At 45.8% G+C, this 25,005-nt stretch overlaps 1 protein-coding gene across 1 annotated transcript; it reads right to left on the bottom strand.

Annotated features, from left to right (window-relative positions):
• On the bottom strand, nucleotides 1-25,005 carry LOC140417694 (tissue alpha-L-fucosidase-like). Its single transcript, XM_072501226.1, has 8 exons — nucleotides 24,510-25,005; nucleotides 12,885-13,019; nucleotides 11,607-11,744; nucleotides 8,826-8,931; nucleotides 6,354-6,554; nucleotides 5,016-5,203; nucleotides 3,112-3,211; nucleotides 1-618 (listed from the first exon to the last, which is right to left on the bottom strand). The coding sequence occupies exons 1-8, from the start codon at nucleotides 24,863-24,865 to the stop codon at nucleotides 478-480; spliced, it is 1,365 nt and encodes a 454-aa protein (XP_072357327.1). The 5' UTR covers nucleotides 24,866-25,005; the 3' UTR covers nucleotides 1-477.

The raw sequence follows: 25,005 nt of genomic DNA, 5'->3' as shown, positions 1-25,005 counted from the left end.
TAGGTTTTCTGTGTTTCTGCATGATTTAATAAATGAGTAAGTGAGAATAAAAAAAAGGGCCCCTGAACACCAAATAACAGCCCCAAAACCGAGTGTCAAATTCCGCTACCAAGCCCTGCAATGGTTTGTCGGGCAACATAAGCTACAATCTGCACTATAGCCTATCACCACCATCTTTACCCATCCTCTTGGATGGGCTTCGATGGCCTTTGTTCTTTGTTCTTGGCACTTTGTTCTTGGCACTGTGAAATCCTAAGCCTGACATTTCAAAAGGGAGCATTGAAGCAAACTTATGATCAAGTTAACAAAATATGAAAAAAAATCACATTCATCTATAATCATAATAGAACAAATGGAATCATATTGAGTTACATCAAAACTTTTGAAGCCAATAGTTTGGCCAAATAACAGCAAAGCCCCTGAAAAACCTCTTTAAACCCAGAGAGCTGCTTCAAAGGGCCAAGCTGCTTCCCCTGATTATGAAACTCTTTCGAGCTTCACTGTCCAAGCATTTTCCGATGGGAGAGTAAACGGAGAAATAGAGGACAAGGCGATGAAGATGCCCTGTCCAGGATAATTCCTCCATTTCAGAGGCTCGGAAATTCCCAACATCGTCACCTAGAGAGGGAACACAAGAACATTCAACACATAAAGATCATTTCTTCCCCGGACTGGATTTAACCCACTTTAACACAGTCGACACAAATTATTTAATTTCCTAAGGAAAATTTTGTCAGTCTCTTCCCTATTAGGGGCAGGTTTAGCACAGGGCTAAATCACTGACTTTGAAAACAGACCAAGGCAGGCCAGCAGAACGGTTCAATTCCCATACCAGCCTCCCCGAACAGGCGCCGGAATGTGGCGACGAGGGGCTTTTCACAGTAACTTCATTTGAAGCCCACTTGTGACAAGAAGCGATTTTCATTTTCATTCATTTCATATTTCCCACAAGGAAATCCAGCATTTGCAATATTCCTTCGAACCTGTGCTCCATATTTCTCAGTGCAATATTATGGTGGTTGATGACGATGGCTGATGAAGCCATCCAAGTTTCATGCAGCTTTTTACATCGCTTTCTGGACTTGAGTTTTGATGAATTTATAACTAGATACAGGGAGGGATTTAACCAATTGGCAACCAAGTCCCACAGCGAGCGCATTTAGCCGCATGTTTTCCGGCGCTCACAGCGCCCAGAAGCACAATGCTATAAAATGACACCCGAGTTAAATAGGGGGCCTCAGTGGGCCGAGACCACACATATCCCTTCTCAGTGTACCGTGAGTTCTGGAGCCCTGAAGTGATCCCTAACACCAGCCCCCCAGCCCCAATGCACTATGGTTGGGTCCCCCACTCCCTCACTCCCCCACAACACCCACGCAAGGCCAAGCACAAAACAATGACATCTTGACACCCTGGCAGTTCCCCTGCCAGCTTGCAATGCCACCTGGGCACCCTGCCAGTGCCAGGCTGGCACACACATGGCACTGCCGGGGTGCCCAGGTTGCACCGCCAGGGTATCACCCTTCCCAAAGGACATGCATCTGGGAGACTGCAATCCCTAGGAGACCCCAAGTGCTGTTCTGTCTGGTCCCTGTTTTAGGAGACTTGGACTGATCGGCATTCGCCCGAGGTCTCCGAGGCGAAGGGGATAGATCCCAACTCCTCAGATACCTCGGGAAACTGCATGTTAAAGTGAGACTAGCTGTCTTTAATATGCAGAATTTCCCCAAAACCCTCAATGGGTGGGATTTACATTGCAACGTCTCGCAAGATCGCGTTAGATCAAGTGAGGCGTTGCGAGCCAGGTAGATCCTGGGAGTGGGATCTCCCAGCTTCTTGCCGCGCAAGCTGCTTTTTGGGAGCAGTATGACCATTCAATCACTCCAATCATCTCAGAAAGAGATATCGGATCACTCATCAGCAGCAGGGTGAGAGTGACCAAGGACAGGGAAGTGGCAGAATGACTAAATGATTACTTTGCAATTACTGGTTCAATCCAAGGAAGGGATATTGGGGGAAGGGGAGGAGAACAGAAGAGAAAGCGATATTAGAGTGGAAAACGAGTGTGGGGATGATTTCAGGGTGGAGTGCCCTTAATAATGTAAGCAAAGAAAAAATTATTATATAAATTTCCTAAAGTAAATTACAAATTATTATAAGCCGGTTATAACAAATGTGCAAATTCCAAAAGTCATTAACAGAACAGTAGACAACTGGAGACAGCAGCAACTGGTATTTATGCTGCACATTTAATGTCATACAAAAGGTCCAAAAATGCTTCACAGAAGCGTTAGAAAGCAAAATCTCATTGAGCCACATAACATTAGGGTAGAAATCAAAAGCTAGGTTAAAGAGATAAGTTTTTAAGTAGCATCTTAAGGAGGAAAGAGAGGAAGTGAGGTCAATTAGGGAGGGAATACCAGAGTTTAGGTCCTTGCCGCTCGAGACACAGTTCCCAGCGATGGAGCAGTTAACACTGGGGATTTTCCAAAGGCTAGAAGTGCAGATATCTAAAGAGGGCTATGAAGTGGGAGGAGATGGATGAATTTGAAAACAAAAGTTGTCGTGTCGCTTAATGTTCAAAGTTGTGATGTGGATCAGCGAGCAAAGTGGGAGATATGTGAAGAAAACTTGGTGCGAACTAGGTGAGAAGAGTCTTGGATGATATCTAGTTTGTGGAAAGTAGAATTTGAGAATAAGGGATGTTTCGAGTGGCAAGAGAGGAACATATTCAAAGATTAAAATGTAAAAGTGAGACAAAGGAACAGACGAGGTTAAGTAGAGCATGTAAAAAATCCAAAAAAATGGATTAAACTAGACAAAAAGAAACAAAGAAAGATAAAATGAAGAAGGAATATCAGCTTTTTTTCTATTCAACCACAGGACAATAATTGCAGAACCAGAGTAACGTTGTTGCATAGTTAGCAACTTTCTTGATAACTACCAGAAACAAAATCAATACTGGAGTTTCACAGTCTGCAGAGGATTAACAGCGATGTCGGATAAATTTGTATGTCCAGCTCCTCCCGAGGTTCCAGAGGAGACAACTGTGAACAGGTCAGATAAAGGCGAAGAAACAGCCACAGCAGGAAACAAATTCTAGGCACTTACTTTGGTGTCTGGTGAGCTCCTTGGAGATTCCAGCTTTAGGATATTATCAGTGGGCCACTTTATGAACACTGCATAAACTGAGGATCCCTTACTAGTGTACCTGGAGGAAAGAACACAGCACACAGATAAACACTGAATTAAAAGCAAAGGCTTGTGGGAAATGTGATTGAAAATTATTCATTGTTCAGCATAATCTCTACTGGATTTAGGATTTAGATACCCATCATACATGAACACAGAACATTTTTAATCTCATGAAGAACATGAGTGTTGAAATTCTAAAATTTGCATCAACATTTGATGCAACAGTTAGACACTGGATCCTAGGAAGTAATATTACCTTCACAAAATATTTATCAATTGCACGCAGCTACAGTAACTACAGAATTCAATCCTGTCCTTAGGGCATTTTGAATACTCAGAAAATAAGCCACGGCTATTATTTTGTTGGCCCATGGCAAGAATGACTATTGGAAAATTCCCTTCAAAAGAGCTGAACATTTGGAAACAGGTAGCATCACAGAACCTGCTTCTGCTGTTATGGGCCAGGGTTTAGAGAACCCGAAAGTGTATCATGGAGTTCACCTGACCCACAACTTTTAATAGATTGTGGTATGGGGAGCACACGGGCTTACCTTACAGGTGTAGTGAACAGAGAGTTAAAGTACTTTTAAATTAAAACAATGTATATTTATGAAACCAGTTAACACTTTATAAACCCACAGTAAACATCTTATCAACACCAATAAATCCCACAAAGAGTACAGTACGCAATAAGTAACTCTTAATCTTTCCTTATCCATAAGACAAAAATAACTCATTGTACATAAAGACATCAGGTTTAACTTCACTACTGAGAATAGTTACCACGTTGAAATCACCAAATGGACATTCATAAGCTTGCAGAGATTCATACACATCTTGCTGTGACTGCAGCCTCTCCAAAACTAAACACACTCTGTAGCAAACAGCCTAAAGCGAAAGTAAAGCGGACAGACAGCACAGCTCCACCCACACTCTGACATCACTGATAAACACCCATTTCTTAAAGGTACATCCACTACAGATACTTTATAAACACAACACCCATTTCTTAAAGGTACTCTCACATGACACTACACATACAGCATTTGTATGAAAAGCTGCATGCGAGCTCTCTTGCTGGCTGTTTAGTAACTACATTGCCTGGTGTGAAAGACCACAAGATCATTAAAATCCTAATATTGATATTCAATTGCTATACTAAGACACAATATTAGAACTGAATTTTGATATTGACATTAAAGAGTAAGTTTTCTTTTCCACTTACAAGGTGTGGCCATCACTGGCTAGGTCAGCATTTATTTCCCATCCCTATTTGCCCTTGAGAAGGTGGTGGCAAGTTGCCTTCTTGGACTGCTGCAGTTCCTGTTGTGTAGCGACACCCACGGTGCTGGTGTGGGGATGGGGCTGGGGGGCAAGGGAGGGCTGTGAAAGTGTCTTTTTCCAATATTTGTTGCTTTTATACTTTTGTTGACCATGGTTCTTGTTCTTGGTATGAACCTACCACAATGATCAGAGGCAGCTACACCCTCCGCCACTCTGAAATCACCCCGTTTCCCCACACTCTCCACTCCATCATTGATGTCTGCTCCTTCAATCACTGTGCACCTGGCCTCTGGAGCTCCCAGCCATCTGACCCCTCACTTCTTTCCCTCCCAGAGCCTCTCTTTTTCTCTTTCCCCCCCTTCTGCTTAGTATCTACTCTTTGTCCATCACCATCCCTGAATATCAGCAGTATCAAAGTTGTTCTATGTTTCGCGCTTTGTTTTCAAGCAGGACGTTCAACTAAACGGAACAATGAAGAATGGTGCAATAAAGTGAAGAGAAACAGCTGTGCTATATTTAACCCTGACAGACTTTACCAGATGTTCGTAGAGTTCTCCTTCTGAACTCGCCATGGTTTTGATGCGTATATTGCTTCACCATTAACATTTAACCATTGTCCCATGGCCTCCAACCTTTCTTGGAAAATGACAGGGATCGTGCCTTCTTTGGTTGGACCAATATTAAGCAGCAAGTTGCCTCCAAAAGACACGGCATCCATCAAATTCTACCAAAGGAAGAAAAGTCAATGAGATAAACTACGGTCCATATTGTCTGTGGTCCGGTTTTAAATTTTGGCCTCATCACAGTAATGGAACATACATGTTTTTGGCAGTTTTACAGTATCCAACACAGAGAATTTACTGTGTTACCATTATCTACACCCTTTCATTTTTGACTGAATAAATATCCCTAATTTCTTATGATTAACATTGGAAAAACATTTGCCACATTTTGTTGTCACTGATATAAATCACGTCAAAACACAAGTGACCAAAATGCTCTTTCATTTCTTACAGCTTTCTCTCCACAAATAAAAAATAAATGGTTTGCCGATATTTTTCCCGATTCAAATAATCCTCATTTAAATATACAGAATTACTTTTTGCAGCTAATTATTACAGCTCATTAATTTTCTCCCCTCTAAGATCTCAGCTCCTTGCATCAGTTGGATCGATAGGAACTTTCAAAAGCCTTAAAGCTATGTGCTAGTGGTAATATGGAGCATCATAGAATCATAGTATTTACAGTGCAGAAGGAGGCCAATCGGCCCATCGAGTCTGCACCAGCCCTTGGAAAGAGCACCCTATCCAAACCAACACCTCCACCCTATCCTCGTAACCCAGTAACCCCCACCTAACCTGTTTGGACACTAAGGGCAATTTAGCATGGCCAATCCACTTAACCTGCACATCTTTTGGACTGTGAGAGGAAACTGGAGCACCCGAAGGAAACCCACGCAGACATGGGGTGAACGTGCAGACGCCGCACAGAAAGTGTCCCAGGTCGGGAATGAAACCTGGGACCCTGGAGCTGTGAAGTAACTGTGCTACCCACTGTCCTACCATGCCATGTCAATAGGCTATTTACCACAGAGGCATCATTGCTGCACTCAACATCCATGCACTTTCAACATAGGATGCTTACTAGTCATCAAAAGCACCATTCCCAAATTCAACGAGATTCAGGCCAATTGTAATATCTCAGCATAGACTGTGTATCAACCTGGGAATCTTCCTGCTCGGAATGGTTCAGCAACCTTTAGATAAACTCTGATTCACTTGTCAGCACACAAAGCACGCACCAAGCTCCAAGGCACCTTCACTTGAATTTATCATTCTGGTGCTGTTCACTATTGACTAATTAGGAGTACATACACGGATAATGGATTGCACATCCACCACTTCAATCAAATGCATGTTTCTGCGATATCCCCATGAGTGTGTGTCGACTGTGGTGCACTTCTCCCATTTGTGGTGTGGCATCTTGCTCGGGCTGTATTTGTCTGCACAGTTGAAGAACCCGCCATGTTTACAGGCACAACCAGCTCCCCAACGATCATTGGTTACCACAGTATCCTAGCACAGAGATATAAAGGAACAGACATTTGTATAGTGTCTTTCACAACTTTAAGACATCACCAAGCCTTTTATATGCAACACAGTGTAGTCACTGTTGAAATGTAGGAAGCATGGCAGAGAATTTATGCACAGCAAGATCCCAAAACAGAAATGTGATAATAACCAGATAACCTGTGGGGTTTTCTACTTTCGTGATGTTGGTTGCGAGATTGAGTTCAACAATTTTGATCATGATGTCTGCCCATTATTATTGGAGCATTGCAGTTAGTAATGATTCTATCATTCCCACCTACACCTCCTCCAGACACATTTCTTTGTTTCTTTACTTCTCCCATTACCATCTCCTTCACTTTGCACCATCATCGCTTTGGAGGGGGGGGAAGAGAGAGAGAAAAAGGAGAGGAGAAGAGTGAAAGAGAGAGAGAGGAAAGGAGAGAAGAGAAGAGAGAGAGAAGAGAGAGAGAGAGGAGAGGAGAGAGATTGAGAGGAGAAGAGAGAGAGAGAGGAGGTTACACAGCACTCAAAGAACAGATGATGTGGACAAAAAGCAGACAGCTGTGGTCTCAATATAAGAGGGACACCTTGGAAAGAAAAAACAGTGGATCCTGCTAATGGTAGGAAGCTACAAAGTGAACATTTCTAATGTGGAGAAAACCCCAAGTTAACAAAAAGGGTGTTGTAATACACAACCAGGTGAGCATAAGTATGGAGGCAAGCCAAAGAAATAGGAAGGGCACTTAGAACTGGACATTTCTATCGTCGTAATACAAACTCTGGAAAATTCAAGCAGTTCATAACCCGGTTCACTGAGACAATCACAAGAGACAGTCACCTTATGCTGTGGGTTAAGTGATCTCTATTTGTATTGTTAAATATTAGAAATAAGGTACAGATTTAATTTAGTGTTTTTGCGTAAGGAAGGATACAACTCTAGTTATAGTCACTGTGACTCTGTTCCTCCACATTTCCTTTCAAAAAAAATATGTTACGGTCTTTTGGGCCAGGGTTCCATTCTGGGATCTTCCCGTTCAGTTATAACATCAACTGGGATCGCAACAACTGGTATTTGTCAATGATCCAGAATTGCAGCATCAATTCAGTAGGCAGAATGGGATACTTGTCTACCACAATGACTCTACAAAATGTATAGAAGGTGGAGGTTATACCATCCCTGGGTGTGGGGGAGGGAGACAGTGGCCATGAGCTGCAGTCAGGAACACACAGGGCCAAAAGACAAATACGTAGAGCGTGATCGAATGCCCATGTTGCGCCCCAAAAAGCATCGCGATGCAGTGTGGCCAAAAGAAGCCGGGAGACCCTGCTCCCAGGACCTACCCGTCTCGCCTCGCCTCGCCTCACGAGATCTAATACAATCTCGAGATTGTGATGTAAATCCATCCCATTGTGGGTAGGATCACATTTTGGCAATTCTGCATATTACAGCGAGACAACTAGTCTCATTTTAATATGCAGTTTCCCGAGGTACCCTAGGCATTGGGATCTATCCCCATTGCGTCGGGGAACTCGGGCAAGTGCCGTTCAGTACTGGTCTCCCCAAACGGGGACTAGACGGAACAGCACTCGTGTGTGTCTCCCAGGGGATTGGTGCATGCCCTTTGGGCAGAGTGGTGCCACCTGGGCACCCTGGCAGTGCCAGCCTGACACCCTGGCAGTGCCACTAGGATGCCAGATGGCATTTTTGTGCTCAGTGGCGATCGAGCCGGGGTGCCTTGTGTGGGTGTTGGTTGGTCTGGGGATCCTCCCATAGTGCATTGGGGTGTGTGGTCGCCTTGGGGGCTCCAGAGATCAGGACGCCATTTTGATCTGTTGCTACACTGAGGAGTTCCGGCGAGTGGAGCTCCTCAGTGCACAAAATGGGCTATTTGCAGCCAAAGTCGCGCGTTCACCACTGAGGCCCCCATCTAACCCGGGTGCAGTTTTATAGCATTGTGTTTATCGGCGCTGCATGTGCCAGGAAACATGAGGCTAAACGTGCTCGCTATAGGACTTTGTTCCCAGTTAGTTAACTCCCGCCCATAATTTTAACCCAGCTAAATTCAATGACATGAGGGCACAAATAAAGCATGTGGATAGTGGGAGGAAGGGCCGTTGTTTCACACGGGAAGTGGAACAACCTTTAGGTGTAATGCTGAATATGCAGGGTACAAAAGAACAGTTCAACAGATCCCATCCCAAATAGGTTAACAAATTAAAAGTGAGGTAATTATAATCCTCTGCAATGATCTTGTGAATATTGTTAAGAAGTACTTTGACAGGACTATCATTGTAAAGCCAGGCCAAAAATCCAGTAGAATTCCAGTACGTATCTGGTGCTTCCCAGTCTCCATCTGACCAGATTATATCTGGTTTATACCTATTGGGGATCAAAAAAAAAAATCTAAAGTCACATGTTAGGAAATAGAGATGATTTTAAGCAAGTTATATTGGTGTTGCCGGTGTTAAACTTAAAGCTATATCTTATACCAAAGTTTAATTTTTAATTCAGCAATTGTGTTAAAAAAAAGGAGCCTGACTTTTGGTTCCAAGTTGAAGAGCTGCCTAGAAGTCCAGGGGTTGGTTTATATGCCTGTATTTTAATGACATTTTATGGCCTTTGAAGTGACAGGCTATGTTATGTTTGGAGAAGTTAGAACACACACAAACGTAGAGAAAAACTGTGCTGTTGCCTCGAAACAGAAGTTCCAAAGAGACGGGAGAAACAAGAAAGTAGTTTTAGTTGAGTTGGAAGCAGGTGCCAGAAGGAGCTGACTGCAGGAAGTAGATTTCCCAAAAGAATATGAGCAAGTTCCAGAAATGGGATAAAGAGAATGGCCCAAGATGACATTTAAATCAAGGAACAAAAACAGGAATCTGAACAAGGTCCCTGTTCAGTGAAATTGAAGCAAGGAGCCTTGGAAAAGGCTCCAAATTAAAGAGAGAAAACTGCGGGGAGCAGAATCAAGAAAAAGTGGGCTTGCAGGAAGCCAGAAGAATCTGAGGAGACAACCAAAGGTCGGTGACACGTTACTATGGGAGAGTGAAGCAGTTGAATTCTGTTGGCACAGCTGAGTATCTTAGAGTGTGCATTGAAGGTGAAGAGTGAATGGACACGACGATTCAGGGGAGGAGAACATCAGTAGGAAAGGTTGAAACCATGGAGGTTGATCCTTGAAGATGTCCAACTGAAAGCATAGTTTGGGAGGCAATTACTAGGTGAGTTCTTCAAAAGGTGGAGATTGGAAACCCAAGATGGAGTTTCTGTGAAACCAGTTGGCAAAAAGTGTGACAAGCATTTGGGGGTGGATTGAGAAATCCCGAGAATTTACTTTAGGTGGCATCTGTCACTTGGTTACAGAGTGTGGTTTGTCCGGTCACAGGTCATCTATTGGTTTACATAAACTGTATTTCTGTGAACATTGGTGTATAAGTTAGACATTGTAACTTATGTTGTCCTTATGAATCTGTAAGGGTATAGTTCAGGTGAAGGAGTAGTGTAATATCGTTGATCCTTTCTTGTTTAACAAATGTTTATTCTTTTGTTGAAAGTTCATCAGCAAACTCCTGTGGCCTTGTCCAGGATCTACCCGCAATGTTTTTAAACAAATATAAAAGTTAGGATCATTCAAGTCCGGTTCCACCCTGGGATCTAACTTGTTCAGTAGTAACATCAGCTGGGATTATAACACCCAGCTATTCAGAGCTTGACCAGGTATAAACAGAACCAATTTATCAAGAACAAATGCAGTCTCCTCTGATCATTCATTGTGAAGGCAGTTTAACTAACTTTAAATGCAACTTTTATATCTTTCCTTAAAGACACACACAATGTTTACTGGCTTGTAACAAAATGATTGATACTGGGAAATTAGTGCCATCTTTTAGTGTCTATCCTGGATGATGTTAAAAATTAACAAGAAGGAATTACATTAAAAAAACTATACTACCTAAGCTACGAGCTTGGAAATTATGTTGTGCAACATTATTGTTCAAACACCACATTACAAGTCTGAAATGATTCTGCTGTTATCTTAGCAGCGTTCTTCAGCCATTTGGAAAAAAAAGGAATTTGATGCTTCCACACACTAATATCATATTGCATCATTTCCAGGCAGGTTTACTTACTTGGGGGCAACACAGTGACCTTTCAATTGAGATGGTAGAGTGGATAATTGTCAATTTTAGAATTAATTCTGATTGAAAATTCCTCCCATACCGGACATATCCCTGCCTTCAAAACCATTTAAACCGATATTCCCAATGAACTGTAGGGTTTGATCGGTCTAAATGGTAAAGTCAGAGAAATGAGTGGAGTCTGAAGTTAATGCCATCACTCTGTGCATATATACTGACCGACATTTTCTCCAATATCAGCAAAGGCCGATGTTTGGCAGGAAAAGTGCCGCTAAGCCTCCACGGAAATGGTGGCTTTCTCCACCATTTAGCGCAGCACTTGGGAGAATTTTTTTTTTTAAAGTCACATGAGGTTTCACAACGTATCGCTGGCAGGTGGCCCCGGATTCACCCAGCCTGCCATCAAATCAGACACTCGATGATCCAGGGGCCATTTTAAAGGTGTACGGCTGGCAAATCAGGACAAAATATTCACCTGGGTGCACCCCCTTATACCCACCAGTCATCAAGCTGACACGACCCTGGCACTCTCTCCCCCCGAGCACTGAAATCACCTCCGAACACCCCTGGGAGTACAGCTCGCCAGGTGCAAGCCTTCTGAGACCCGTCGTAGTTCTGCCATAATGCTGCAATGGTTGGATTTTTTGTTATGGGGGGGGAGGGGACGATTCTGGCATTATGGCCTGATAAATATGTTTATTTATTACAGTGAGGTAAATGCGGCCCGTTGCTGATGGGGAAGGGGCAATTGCTTCCTGGTTTGACGTCGTCATGAAATGCAACTTTGGCCTTCTTGCAAAATTGTCCACTCCTGTCACCCAACCCACCAGACTGACGAGGAGTGGAAAATCGCAGTCACTGTGATTCAGTAATGAGGTGAGCTCACAGACAATATTGTAGAAGTGCATATTCCATTACCTCGTGACCAAATCATACAGCTCTGGTAATGTTTTCTCCACAACAAATTTCTGTGTCTTGAAATGGTTCTTTTTGTCATACAAGTAGAGAGGATGAAACCACTCAAAGAGGGAATGATACACTCCATAAGTTAAATTCCTGTTGCAACAGAAGAACATGTTTGATATGTTAAATTTCAAAATGGACCGTTCACTTTCACAACATTCAGATATTAGAAATAAAACACCAAACAGCGCAAGATTAAAGTGAAATAACTATTGTAGTTATTTACACAATAACCTCAGGTGCAAAATTCTTATTCTTTTTACAAGATAGGTAAGGCACTTCATGAAGAAAAGCTGGAGGTCACAGAGCATTTGAGAATACACAAGATTTTAACTAATAAAGGTGCAAAACAACAATATGAGGGAATGAATGCCTCAAATGCACTGGCCGAGACTTTATTGAGGGAGGAGGTAAACATTGAGAAGGATAGGTGAATGGGCTTTTTCTGGGACTTGCCACTATTCATCTGTAGCAGTGCATTTCAATGGCTCACCAAATAATCCTCATTTGTTGAGAATAGAAACCTCAGCTAAACGTTCCTCCTAACACAGCCTTCTCCTTTTTCCCATAACTAAATGATAAGCATTTATTTTCGCATACATTTGCCACCTGAAGTTTCAAAAGCTGAAAAACAGAAATGCTACAACTTTTGGCAAACTTTATAGCACAATGGGCTAAACAGCTGGCAGAACAATTCCAGCAGCGCGGGTTCAATTCCCGTACCAGCCTCCCCGAACAGGCGTCGGAATGTGGTGACTAGGGGCTTTTCACAGTAACTTCATTGAAGCCTACTTGTGATAATAAGCGATTATTATTATTATTATTAATTCCCACCATCACTATGGGATATTCCTGTCGAATTTAGAAAATGTCACAGAAAGTAAAATAATGATTAGAAGACATTGCTTTAACTTTATTTAATATTTCTGTAAATATAGAGATAAAAACAAAATCACATCATCACAAAACTTGCTTTAGGACAGTGGAATAGTTGGAGGGATTCCCTACACGGGAAAGTCGATGAAAATTTGGAATTATTCTCAATGCGTTTCCGGTTCGGAATTAAACTATTGTGAAGCATTATTGAACAAATCCTGACTTGATTCATAATGGTACATTTTGGTACCACTCTGCCTGTATTCTGTGGGCTTAACATGGGTTTAGTTGTCAAGATGCATCATGTGATTGTAAATACATTGCAATTTCCCCAAATACATAGAATCAAATACAAACCGTTTTCGAACAGCGGTTCCCAGGTCACCCACCAAATCTCGATGAGGACCCGTGTCAACAGAGTTCCAGTTCCATGACACAGGTGATCCCCAGTTTGTGAATCCTTCATGGTGTTTGGCTGTCAGAACCACATACCTGAAATCACAAACCACAAGAAAGCCGTTTGAGAATCAATACCACTGCCCCAACACTTCTGGATATTCTAGATCATTTCAAAGCAAGGTCATAGATCATAGAATTTTTACAGTGCTGAAGGAGGCCATTCGGCCCATTGAGTCTGCACTGGCCCTTGGAAAGAGCACCCCACGGAAGCCCGCACCTCCAACCTATCCCCGTAACCCAGTAACTCCACTTAATCTTTTTAGACACTCAGGGCAATTTAGCATGGCCAATCCACCTAACCCGCAAATCTTTGGACTGTGGGAGGAAACCGGAGCACCCGGAGGAAACCCACGCAGACACGGGCGAACGTGCCGACTCAGCACAGGAAGTGACCCAAGCCGGGAATCGAACCTGGGACCCTGGAGCTGTGAAGCAACTGGGCTAATCACTATGCTACCGTGCTGCAGGTCAGCTCTATAAGAAGCAAAAGATTCAAACAAAAACTACTGCATTTGCTCTTCCATCGAGATTTTCTGAATTGGCTTTTGGCAAGTATTGTAAAGCTTTTCTTCTTACCAATAAGCCTCCTTGTGACAACAATAAAGATTATTAGTATATAGTTTCTCAGTGCGCACAAGTGACTTTCAAACAATGAAAATAGAAGCTTGAAGCAGGAGCAGGTCAAGCCTGGTCAAACATTCAATATGATCATGGCAAATCCTCGATCTAAATGACATGCGCCCGTACTCTCCTCATACCCCTTGACGCTTTTCTCTATTTCCTACTTAAACAAATTCAGATATTGGCCTCCACAGCCTTCTCTGTAAGAGAATTCCACAGGTTTACCATCTCTGAATGAAAACGTTTTTCCTCAACTCAGTCTTAAATGACCTACCCCATATCCTGAGACGGTGACCCCTTGTTCTAGCCAGATGAAACATCATCCGTCTGGTCCCGTCAGAATGTGATACCTTTTAATGAGATCCCCTCTCATTCTTTTAAACTCCCTAGTTGGCCTAATCTCTAATCATATCCAGTCATCCCAGAAATCAGTCTGGTAAAACTAAGCTGTGCTCCTGCTTTTAAAAACATTATTCATGGGGTGTGGGTGTCATGTCGTTTGTTGGGCATTTATTACCCATCCCTCAGAATAGGAATACTCTGAGAATACTCGTAATCTCAGAGTATTCCTATTCCTGTTCTCACTAGCACATGGCACTGGGAATAATCCTGAGGTTACGACCTTTGAAGTCCTGCTTTCAATTTACTTCCTAGCTTCCCATCCCTGGTCCCTCTTTTTACCTGTGATGTTGGTACCGATATGGACAACAGCCTCTAGCTGTTCACTCTCCTCCTTTGGAACGTCCTGTAGTCACTCAGTGACATCCTTGACCCTGGCACCAATGAAGCAACATAGCATCCTGCTGTCACACCTGCGGCCGCAGAAACGTATCTGTGCCCTTTACGATCACTATTGCCCTCCCACTCCTTTTTGTCCCACCCCTATGCAGCTGAGCGACATGTGATGTCACGGACTTGACTCTTGCTGCATTCCCCTGAGAAACCCTCTCCCCCAGCAGTGAAAGGGACATGGACCCAGGGGACTCCTGCATGACCTGACTAATGATTTTGGTCTGTCTAGTGGTCACCCATTTTCTTGCTGCCTGTGCACATTTTCCCTACAATGAGAGCACTTCACTGTATGTGCTACCCACAAATATTTCATCCTTGCAAATGCTCCACAGTGACTCCAGCCGCAGTTCCAACTCCAAAATGCAGATTTCAACTAGCTGCAATTGGAGACAATTCCAGGACATGTGGATGGTCAGCCTGGACACTTGAAGTGTCCCTAACGTCCCACAGCATACAGGAGGAGCATTCCACGTGGCCAAGCTGCTCTGCAATGCATTACCCTTAAATTACACCCTTTACATTTACTTCCTCTATTTAGAGAATATTAAAGACAGGAGAAATACTCACCAGGCCCTACTTGCTAAGGCTGCCACTCTTCTTTATCCTAACCCTAAATTGTCACCAAACTCCATTAGTCACCAAACTCCAATTTAAGCACTCAAATGCAGCACAAAGCTGCACTCCACCAAGAAACACAAAGTGGAATACTTCCAAAGCGGTTCTGGTATTATAAATTAGAGTAATGCATTGGAATCCATGGTGGAGTTCAGAGTATTTTCAATGCAGAGCAACAAATCAGCAGGAGGCATCTAGCAAACAAACAGATTTAATGTGATTTTTGGATCTATTTTGGGAACTGAATCGGATTTAGAAATAACCATAATAAGGAATATGCTGTCCGGGGATATAACGACAGTAAGTTCTGACCTCAAAGACTGCAATGTTATTTGCTTATAAAAATCAATCCTGCAGTGAGTGTGTCACAAATATAATGTTTCTGTCAGAACATTACAGATACATTAACATTACATTCAAGCTATCATGGGGAGACATAAAGAGAGATGATCTTCTATATACAAGTCAGACAGACTTTAGCTCTTACAATAGGTTTTAACAATTTTATTACAAGGGGATTTGAGCATAGGAGTAAACCCGTCTTATTGCAATTATATACAGTCTTGGTGATGCCATACTGGAGCATTTTGTGCAGTTTTCTTCTTCTTACCAAAGGAAAGATATGCTTGCCAAAGAAGGAGTGCAACTTTCACCAAATTAATTGCTGGAATTGAGACATTGTCCTATGAGCAAAGGTTAAATAGACTGGGCATTTATTCCCTGGAGTTTGGAAGAATGAGAGGCAAACTCATTCAAAATATACAAATTTCTTACAGGGCTCGACAGGGTAGAAGCAGAAAGGATAGTTCCCGGAGCTGGGGGTTCTAGAACCAGGACACACTTGTGTCAGAATAAGAGGTCATTTCGCACAGAGATGACGAGGAATTTCTTCACTCAAAGGGTGACGAATCTTGGAATTCACTGCCCCAGAGGGCTATTGAAGGGGTTAAAATCATTGCAGCACAGAGTCTGCACGGAACTGCTGGAGCAACAGAAGCACAAGGAACAATGGGCAAGGAGGAGTGTCAAAGGGTGTAAATCTGGTGCTCTGTTTTGGTGTCGCTCGTTGCCCAACCTTCCCTGGTTTCCTGAATTGCTTTTGCTACATTATACACCAATGACAGATTGAAATATTCTATTGAATAGCACCCACTATCCCAATTCCCATTTGTGGTTTTGATTTCCTGTCTCTATCGTCTACCCTCAATTAATTAATTAATTATATCTAATTTGATGGATCCCACGAGTCACCATCCTATCCTATCCCAGTCACAAGTCCTGGAGACATTTTGCAGTCCAATACAATATTCTCAAACAGAAATAAAACATTTCTATTTGCTTCCAGGCAGCAACATGTTTTGATTGCTTGTTCTTTATCTTAAATGACATTATGACATTATTATTTTAAAATCTAACTTGCTAAATTACAGCGCACTTTTCACATCTCAGAATTGTCCCAAATTTAAACAACAGTCTTGTTGGGAAGACAGATTCCATTAATGTTTATTTCATCTTTTCTTCAAAAGAAACTTTAGACAGTGACCTAAGCCGGGAATCAAACTCGGGTCCTGGCGCTGTGAATCAACAGTGCTAACCACTGTGCTACCGTTTACACAAGCCTGTATTTCATTTACAGTTTGGGCAACCTCATTTTTCCATTTTATCCATCTATTGTATCCCAGGACCCCTTACCCACTTTTACTTGAATTATGGCATGAGCTTCTTGCAGCTCATTAATGTGCCCGAAGGAGTAATTTCCGGAGGGATCAATGTGAGGTTCCTCAGAGGTAGGATCTGAGAATATATGAGAGAATTAAGCAAGCAGCGACACATGATCAGGAAGGAAGTCAGGGACCAATAGGCAATTCGGATTTGGAGCGAGATCAGTAATTTGAAAAATCAAAAGGTACCCCAAGTCGTCGTGAGTGTAGCCACCTCCAACCGTGGTGGCACAAGTCATACAAAGTAATTATTACAATTCGGTGCAGCTAGCCGAGTTGAATAGTTATTCCTCTTAGGTATCCACAGAAGTTGGAAAGGGCTACAATATGGGGCTTATGGGACAGAATATACTTTAACCACTTTAGATTTACAAGAGGTGAGGAGCTTCTGCAGACGCTTAACCAAATTGTCAAAGGGATAATCATGTGAGCTGAGCCGCAAAGGGGAGAGCATGTGATACTCCGCCCATTAAATCTCGGGAAAGGTTAAGTCCAATATTAAAAACCGACGGTGAGGAACCAGTCACTTCCCTATACCAACCAAACTTCCTCAATGTACATCAAGACTGACACAAGCGAGTGGTCACCCGACACTGTGAGGTTCATGCAGACTGAGCAACTTTATAATGGCAGTCCCACAAGAAAATCACGCCATTGGTATTTTTAAAGAAACTTTGAATCATTGCGTGTAGAGTTGGGAGGCTGGGTCTGCCGAACAGGGTCACGACGATACCTGACCCACCAAGGAGGCCTAACATCTGGCAGTACCGGAGGTTGCTGCACAGAATCAGAACATTACATTGTGTATGTGGAACCATTGAGCCCTGAAAGAATTATAGCATTTATATCCTGCCATTGCCGGGATATTTAAAGCTGTACAGGCAGAAACTACTCAGTGTAAAAGGGAAATCATCTTTGGGGACCTGATCAGCATTAGTAATCATATCTTTTGTCTTCAAGTAATGGATTGTCTAACTGTGGGTGAGTTCCATCTGCTGGGGAAAACCTTGGGTTACTTGTTTGGCACTGGGTGAGACGGCTCATTGTTTACCGATGAAACCCCCAGAAAAGGTAGCTAGGTAAGCTCCTAAAATCGCTCTAAAATGTCATATCTGAAGAGCACACCCACAAAGGACATATAGAAGTGAACCGAGCCATCTAATCTACCATTAAGGCAATCTGGGATTCATCACCGGTAGGATATCTTTATGCCAGGATCCGAAGGGAATCGGCTGACCAACTGGTTGGAGATTTTTACAATAGGGATGACCACAGGCACAGGCTTAATGCTTTTATGGGTAACCATGATGTGTTGTCACCAATGTAGAGCTGCCAAATTCACTCCCCTAATTGCGCCCCAATAAATACTGATGGCGCCTCGCAAACAGGAAACAGGGAGAAAAAATGGAAGCTGATTTTTACAGCAGGATAGTTTAGGAAGACTGACTATTCTCAACACCAACTTGGCCAGTTTGGGTAAAACCAAGGGCCAAAATGGGGGACTGATGGGGTTAAAGTAATTCCAGCCAGCAGGAACACACAGAACAATGGACAAGGAGGAATGGTGATAGAACAGCAAACTCCATAATTAGCTGATAGTTAGTCAGGAACTCCCAGTTGTATCCTGTTCCACAAGGAACAATGAACCTCATGACTCCAGAATTAACTGATAACAGGTCAGGGATTCACTTTGTTGTAATTAAGTATTGATTACTTCAGAATGATTTGTATATCTAAATTACCTGTAACTGAGCTTAGCAATATCTTAGCCCTTGTATTCCTCTGTTCGGGAAACCTGTGAGCCACATGATGATGACAGGCTTCCTTACTATAGCTTGGATAATGATCTTAACTGAGAACTCTGTGTTGTCTGGTCACTCTTGGGGTATGAAATACATGGTAGCTGGATAGCTGCGATGTTCCCTAACAGCTATGGAGGCTCAGTGGTTGAGTATGTTCAAGAGTGAGATCAATAATTGTTCAAAGGGCTGAATGGCCTACTCCTGCTCCTATTTATTTTACGTTCTTGTAAAAATAATGGGACACATACAACTGATTACAAAGAAAAGTACTCTTAACTCCGCAAGGCAGCATGGTGGCGTGGTGGTTAGCACTGCTCCCTCACGACACCGAGGACCCGCGTTCGATCCCGGCCCCGAGTCACTGTCCGTGTGGTGTTTGCACATTCTCCCCATGTCTGCATGGGTCTCACCCCCACAACCCAACATAATGTGCCTGGTCCGTGGACTGCCTACGCTAAATTGCCCCTTATTGGAAATAAAGAATTGGGTACTCTAATTTATATTTTGAAAACTCTGCAAAAGATTCCGATGCAATAATCTTTGGTTCTATAAAAGTACTTTCCTGTACTGCACACTTCCACCATCGATAAATTATACTCTTGAATCCAATAATGATACTCCTAAGATGTGGTTAGGTTGTTTGGACATGCTAAATGGCCCCTTAGTGCCCAACGATGTGCAGGTTAGGTGGGGTTGCGGGGATAGGGCAGGGGAGAGGGCCTAGCAAGGGTGCTCTTTCAGTGCAGACCCGATCGGCCAAATGGCCTCCGAGTGCACTTTAGGAGTTCTATGTTAATGAGAACTGACCAGAGGGATTGGATGAATTTCAATTCAGATTAAATTTGTTTTGGGACCAGGGATCAGAAGTGCTGACTGATTTCTGCCAGAACAGCTTTTCTCTTTTCAACATTGTGGTGAATGTATTATGGCAGCCATTCACCACTGTATTGCATTGTACTATGTTGTTGCCCTTGTGATCTCCACCTATGGACCATTGTATTGTATTACACCACATTGTATCATGTTGGTGCCCTTGTAGGCTCTGCCCCTGGCTCCGCCCCCTTGGGGAAGGTATATAGAGCTGCTGCCCTGCAGGCGGCTCTCAGTGCAGAGCAGTTGCATGCAGGCACAGTTCTAGCTGATTAAAGCCACAGTTTACTTCAACTCTCCGTCTCGTTTGAAATGATGGTTGCATCAATTTAATCAGCTACAACATCGTGATGGAAGCAGCCCTCAAACCTGACCGACTGGAACTCGACCAACAGGCCGCTGAAGCCAAAGGCATTTTTTTGCACTGGCTCCGCTGTTTTGAGGCCTACCTTGCCGCCTCCCCCTCGCCCTCCGTCACCGAGGAACAGAAGCTCACGCCCGGGTGAGCCATCGAATCTCCGTGCAAATCGAGGAAGCGACCACATACGCAGACGCGCTCACGATCCTGAAGCGGCAATACGTGAGGCTGGTGAATGAAGTGCTTGCGCGGCATCTCCTCACCACTCGCCGCCAACGCCCCGGGGAAGCGCTGGAGGAGTACCTATGTGACCTGAAAGTACTCGCGCGAAGCTGCAAATACGAGGCCGTCACGGCCTCACAACACATGGAACCCGCCATCCGGGACGCCTATGTGGCTGGAGTCCGGTCCAACTACGTCACTCAGCGCCTGCTCAGGAAGGACGCCCTCGACCTAGAAGAGACGGTAAAACTAGCCACCTCCCTAGAAGTAGCGTTCCAGAGCCTCAACGCTTTCCCCTCCGACCACGCGACCCGCTCGTGGACACCCGACCAGAGAGTACCCCAGGCCTGTGCCGTGCAGCTTTCTGCCCAACCCGGGGGGGGGGGGGGGGGGGGGGGGGGGGGGGGGGCTATCCTGCTATTTCTATGGCCAGCACCAGCACCCCAGGCAGCGTTGCCCGGCTCGGAACGCGACCTGTAGCGACTGCAGCAAGAAAGGACACTTTGCCAAAGTTTGCCTGGCCAGGCCCAGGTCCTCCAAATCACAGGCCCGACTCGCAGACTCCCAGGCCCGCAGACCCCGCAGCGTGGCTGCGTGCCTGCCGGCTCCGCCCCCTTCGGACGCGTCATCCGCCTCGTGTTGTCCGTGGGGGCAGCCATCTTCGACTCTACACATGTGCGACTCACGGGGGCCGCCATCTTGGCCGCCGTCCCCTACGCAGCCCGCCCGCCGTCCCCTACGCAGCCCGCCATGTGCAACTCATGGGGGCCGCCATCTTGGCCGCCATCTTCATTGCCGCCTGACACGTGCGACCGACGGAGGCCGCCACCTTGGGACCACCCCACCACGTCGGCTATCCGCAACTCGGCGAGGTTACCCTCGACCAGTCACGCCCAAAGCACCTCATGAACTCCATGATGACCGTCCGGGTCAATGGGCACGAAACGCCCTGCCTGTTTGACTTCGGGAGCACGGATAGCTTTGTACACCCAGGCACGGTAAGGCGCTGTTCTCTCCAAATCTCCCCCGCATCTCAAACAATCTCCTTCGCTTCCGGATTGCATTTAGTGCAGATCCGGGGGTACTGTGTCGCGAACCTCGCGATACAGGGCGGCGAGTACGCAAATTGTAAACTATGTGTACTCCCCGATCTCTGCGCCCCTCTCCTGTTGGGACTGGACTTCCAGTGCAACCTCAGGAGCCTGACCCTGAAGTTCGACGGGCCCCTACCCCCCCTCACCCCTGTCACCGTATGTAGCCTCGCGACCCTGAAGGTCGACCCTCCCCCGCTCTTCGCGAACCTCACCGCCGACTGTAAACCCGTCGCCACCAGGAGCAGGCGGTACAGTATCCAGGACAGGACTTTTATCAAGTCAGAGGTCCAGCGGCTCTTGAAGGAAGGGATCATCGAGGCCAGTAATAGCCCCTGGAGAGCTCAGGTGGTGGTCGTCAGGACCGGGGAAAAGAACCGGATGGTTGTAGACTACAGCCTGATCATAAATCGTTACACGCAAGTCGATGCGTACCCCCTTCCCCGCATAGCGGACATGGTTAATCAGATTGCAACTACCGGGTGTTCTCCACGGTAGATCTGAAGTCCGCATACCACCAGCTTCCAATCCGCCCGGAGGACCGCCACTACACGGCCTCTGAGGCAGACGGCTGCCTCTTCCACTTCCTCCGGGTCCCCTTCGGTGTCACCAACGGGGTCTCGGTCTTCCAAAGAACGATGGACCGAATGGTGGACTAGTACAGGCTGTGGGCCATATTTCCGTACTTGGACAACGTCACCATCTGTGGCCACGACCAGCAGGACCACGACACCAACCTTCAGAAGTTTCTCCAAACCGCCCAAGCCCTCAACCTCACTTATAACAAGTAGAAATGCGTTTTCCGCACAACCCGACTAGCCATCCTCGGTTGTGTGGAAAACGGAGTCCTAGGGCCTGACCCCGACCGTATGCGCCCCCTCCTGCAACTCCCCCTCCCCCACTGCCCCAAGGCCCTGAAAAAATGCCTCGGGTTCTTTTCCTATTACGCCCAGTAGGTCCCCAACTATGCGGACAAAGCCCGCCCACTGATCAAAGCTACCATCTTCCCACTGGCGGCTGAGGCCCGCCAGGCCTTCAGCCGCATCAAGGCAGATATTGCCAAAGCCACGATGCGCGCGGTGAACAAGTCCACCCCCTTCCAGGTAGAGAGCGACGCGTCAGAGGTCGTCTCACCGCTACCCTTTCCCAGGCAGGCAGGCCCGAAGCCTTTTTCTCCCATACCCTCAACGCCTCCGAGATTCGACACTCCTGTCAAAAAAGAAGCTCAAGCCATTGTGGAAGCTGTACGGCATTGGAGGCATTACCTCGCTGGTAGGAGGTTCACCCTCGTCACCGACCAACGGTCTGTAGCCTTCATGTTCGACAACACACAGCGGGGCAAGATCAAGAATGATAAAATCTGAGGTGGAGGCTCGAACTCTCCACCTATAATTACGATATCGTGTATCGTCCTGGGAAGCTCAATGAGCCCCCAGATGCCCTGTCCCACGGCACATGCACCAGCACGCAAGATGACCGACTCCGGGCCATCCACAACGACCTCTGCCACCCGGGGGTCAACCGGCTTCTCCACTACATCAAGGCCCGCAACCTGCCCTACTTCACAGAGGAAGTCAGGGCCATGACCAGGGACTGCCAAATCTGCATGGAGTGTAAGCTGCATTTCTATCGACCAGATAAGGCCCACCTGATGAAGGCATCCCGGCCCTTCGAGCGCCTCAGTATTGACTTCAAAGGGCCCCTCCCCTCTACCAACCGTAACGCCTATTTTCTCAACGTTGTTGATGAGTACTCTCGCTTCCCCTTTGCAATCCCTTGCCCCGATATGACCGCGGCCATCGTCATTAAGGCCCTACATAGTATCTTCACCTTGTTCGGTTCCCCCACTTACATCCACTGTGACCGGGGCTCCTCGTTTATGAGCGACGAACTGCGTCAGTACCTGCTCGATAAGGGCATCAACTCAAGCAGGATTACCAGTTACAGCCCCCGGGGAAACGGACAGGTGGAGAGGGAGAACTGGACGGTATGGAAGGCCGAACTCCTGGCCCTACGGTCTAGGAGTCTCCCAGTTTCCCACTGGCAGGAGGTCCTCCCCGACGCGCTCCACTCCATTAGGTCACTTCTTTGCACAGCCACGAATGAGACCCCCCATGACCGCCTATTTGTTTTCCTTAGGAAATCCACCTCCGGGGTCTCGCTTCCATCCTGGCTGATGACACCGGGCCTTACTCCTCCGAAAACACGTGAGGAGCCATAGGTCCGACCCCCTGGTCGAGAGGGTCCAGCTTTTTCACGCCAACCCCCAGTATGCCTACGTAGCGCCCCACGACGGCCGACAAGGTACAGTCTCTGTCCGGGACCTGGCACCCGCAGGATGTCCTATGACCATCACCTACCCCCCCAATCTACACCGAACAGCACCCCCGCCCCTCCCCCTACACCCCCTCTCCCCATCGCCGACCGACAGGGATGAAGCTCCAGAAGACACGCTCCCGGAGTCCACACCCGTGCCCGCATCGATGAGTTCAACACCCGTGCCCGCACCGTCGAGTTCAACACCAGTGCCCGCAGCGAAACCAGAGCTCAGGCGATCGCAGCGCACGATCAGGGCGCCAGACAGACTCAACCTGTGAGCCACTTCACCCCTGCTGGACTTCAATTTTTTAACAGGGGGTGAATGTGGCGAATGTATTATGGCAGCCATTCACCACTGTATTGCATTGTATTATGTTGTTGCCCTTGTGGGCTCCACCTATGGACCATTGTATTGTATTACACCGCATTGTATCATGTTGGTGCCCTTGTGGGCTCTGCCCCTGGCTCCGCCACCTTGGGGGAGGTATATAGAGCTGCTGCCCTGCAGGCGGCTCTCAGTACAGAGCAGTCGCAGGCAGGCACAGTTCTAGTTGATTAAAGCCACTGTTCGCTTCAACTCTCCGTCTCATGTGAATTGATGGTCGCATCAAACATTTTCTGCTTACAATTCAAATGTCCAGTTTTTACTTCTGTCACCACTGTGATCCAAGTCTGAAGAAATAATTCATGGAATGTGCTTCAGTATTCACACTGAGGATTACCAGTGAGGGGAAGCTGACAGGAAAGGAGCAAAGATAATCAACCGCAGGGGTAATATCTCCTGGTCTGTGTCAAGTGATCATGTGGATACATTGTGAAGTGTCATGTGATCCGAGCATCACGTGATCAAACCTGAACATACCCCACCAACCAGTTTGGCAGCCGTGTTGAAAGCGGCATTAAAATGTCTATGCGGCTATTAGCCTCATCCAGAACAATTAAAACACTGACAGTATGTCGAGCATCACCGTCAATAAAGTGACACTCTTTTTGATTTAAATTTGTGACTAATTTTGATGTCTATCGGCTCTATTTACAACACCGCTCAGTAAATCTTAACTTTGGCCCAGATTTATAACATTTCCCGGGTTTGGGAAGTTGTGCATTTGTACCTGGCTCCGGATCTCCGGAGCACCTCTGCCCACTGATCCGGATCGAAGAACTCTGCGGTAAATTGTGGGGCGAACTCGCTGTAGGTGAACCCCGCTGGGTAGTTCTTTTTCATAAAGTCCACATATTGGAGTTGATGCAAGGCTCTCCAGTTCCACCAGAACCACTCGTTGCCGAAGCTGGGCACGGAAAAGACACCCCAGTGGATGAAAATTCCAAATTTACCCTCGTCGTACCAGGAGGGCAGGGGTCTGCTGTCCAGACTCTTCCAGTCCGGCTGGTAACGGCGATCCGGAGCAACCCCGGGCCATAAAATCCCAGTTACACAAATACAGCTGACAAAACTCCTCCACCCCATGATCGGCAACTTGTGAGAGCTTATGCGGAAACGTCTGCCGGGTTATTACCCTCTAAAGGCTACCCTTGTTCCAGAAAATGTTGCGGTTTTAATGAGTAGAATTTCCGTTGTTTATTTGCAAACTCCGAGTGTAACACCCA

This window comes from Scyliorhinus torazame, chromosome 1 (genome assembly GCF_047496885.1).
Source record: "Scyliorhinus torazame isolate Kashiwa2021f chromosome 1, sScyTor2.1, whole genome shotgun sequence".
In the NCBI taxonomy this organism is placed as follows: Eukaryota; Metazoa; Chordata; class Chondrichthyes; order Carcharhiniformes; family Scyliorhinidae; genus Scyliorhinus; species Scyliorhinus torazame.
The sequence above is the reverse complement of the archived record's forward strand: the minus strand, read 5'-3'. Positions and strand labels throughout refer to the sequence as shown.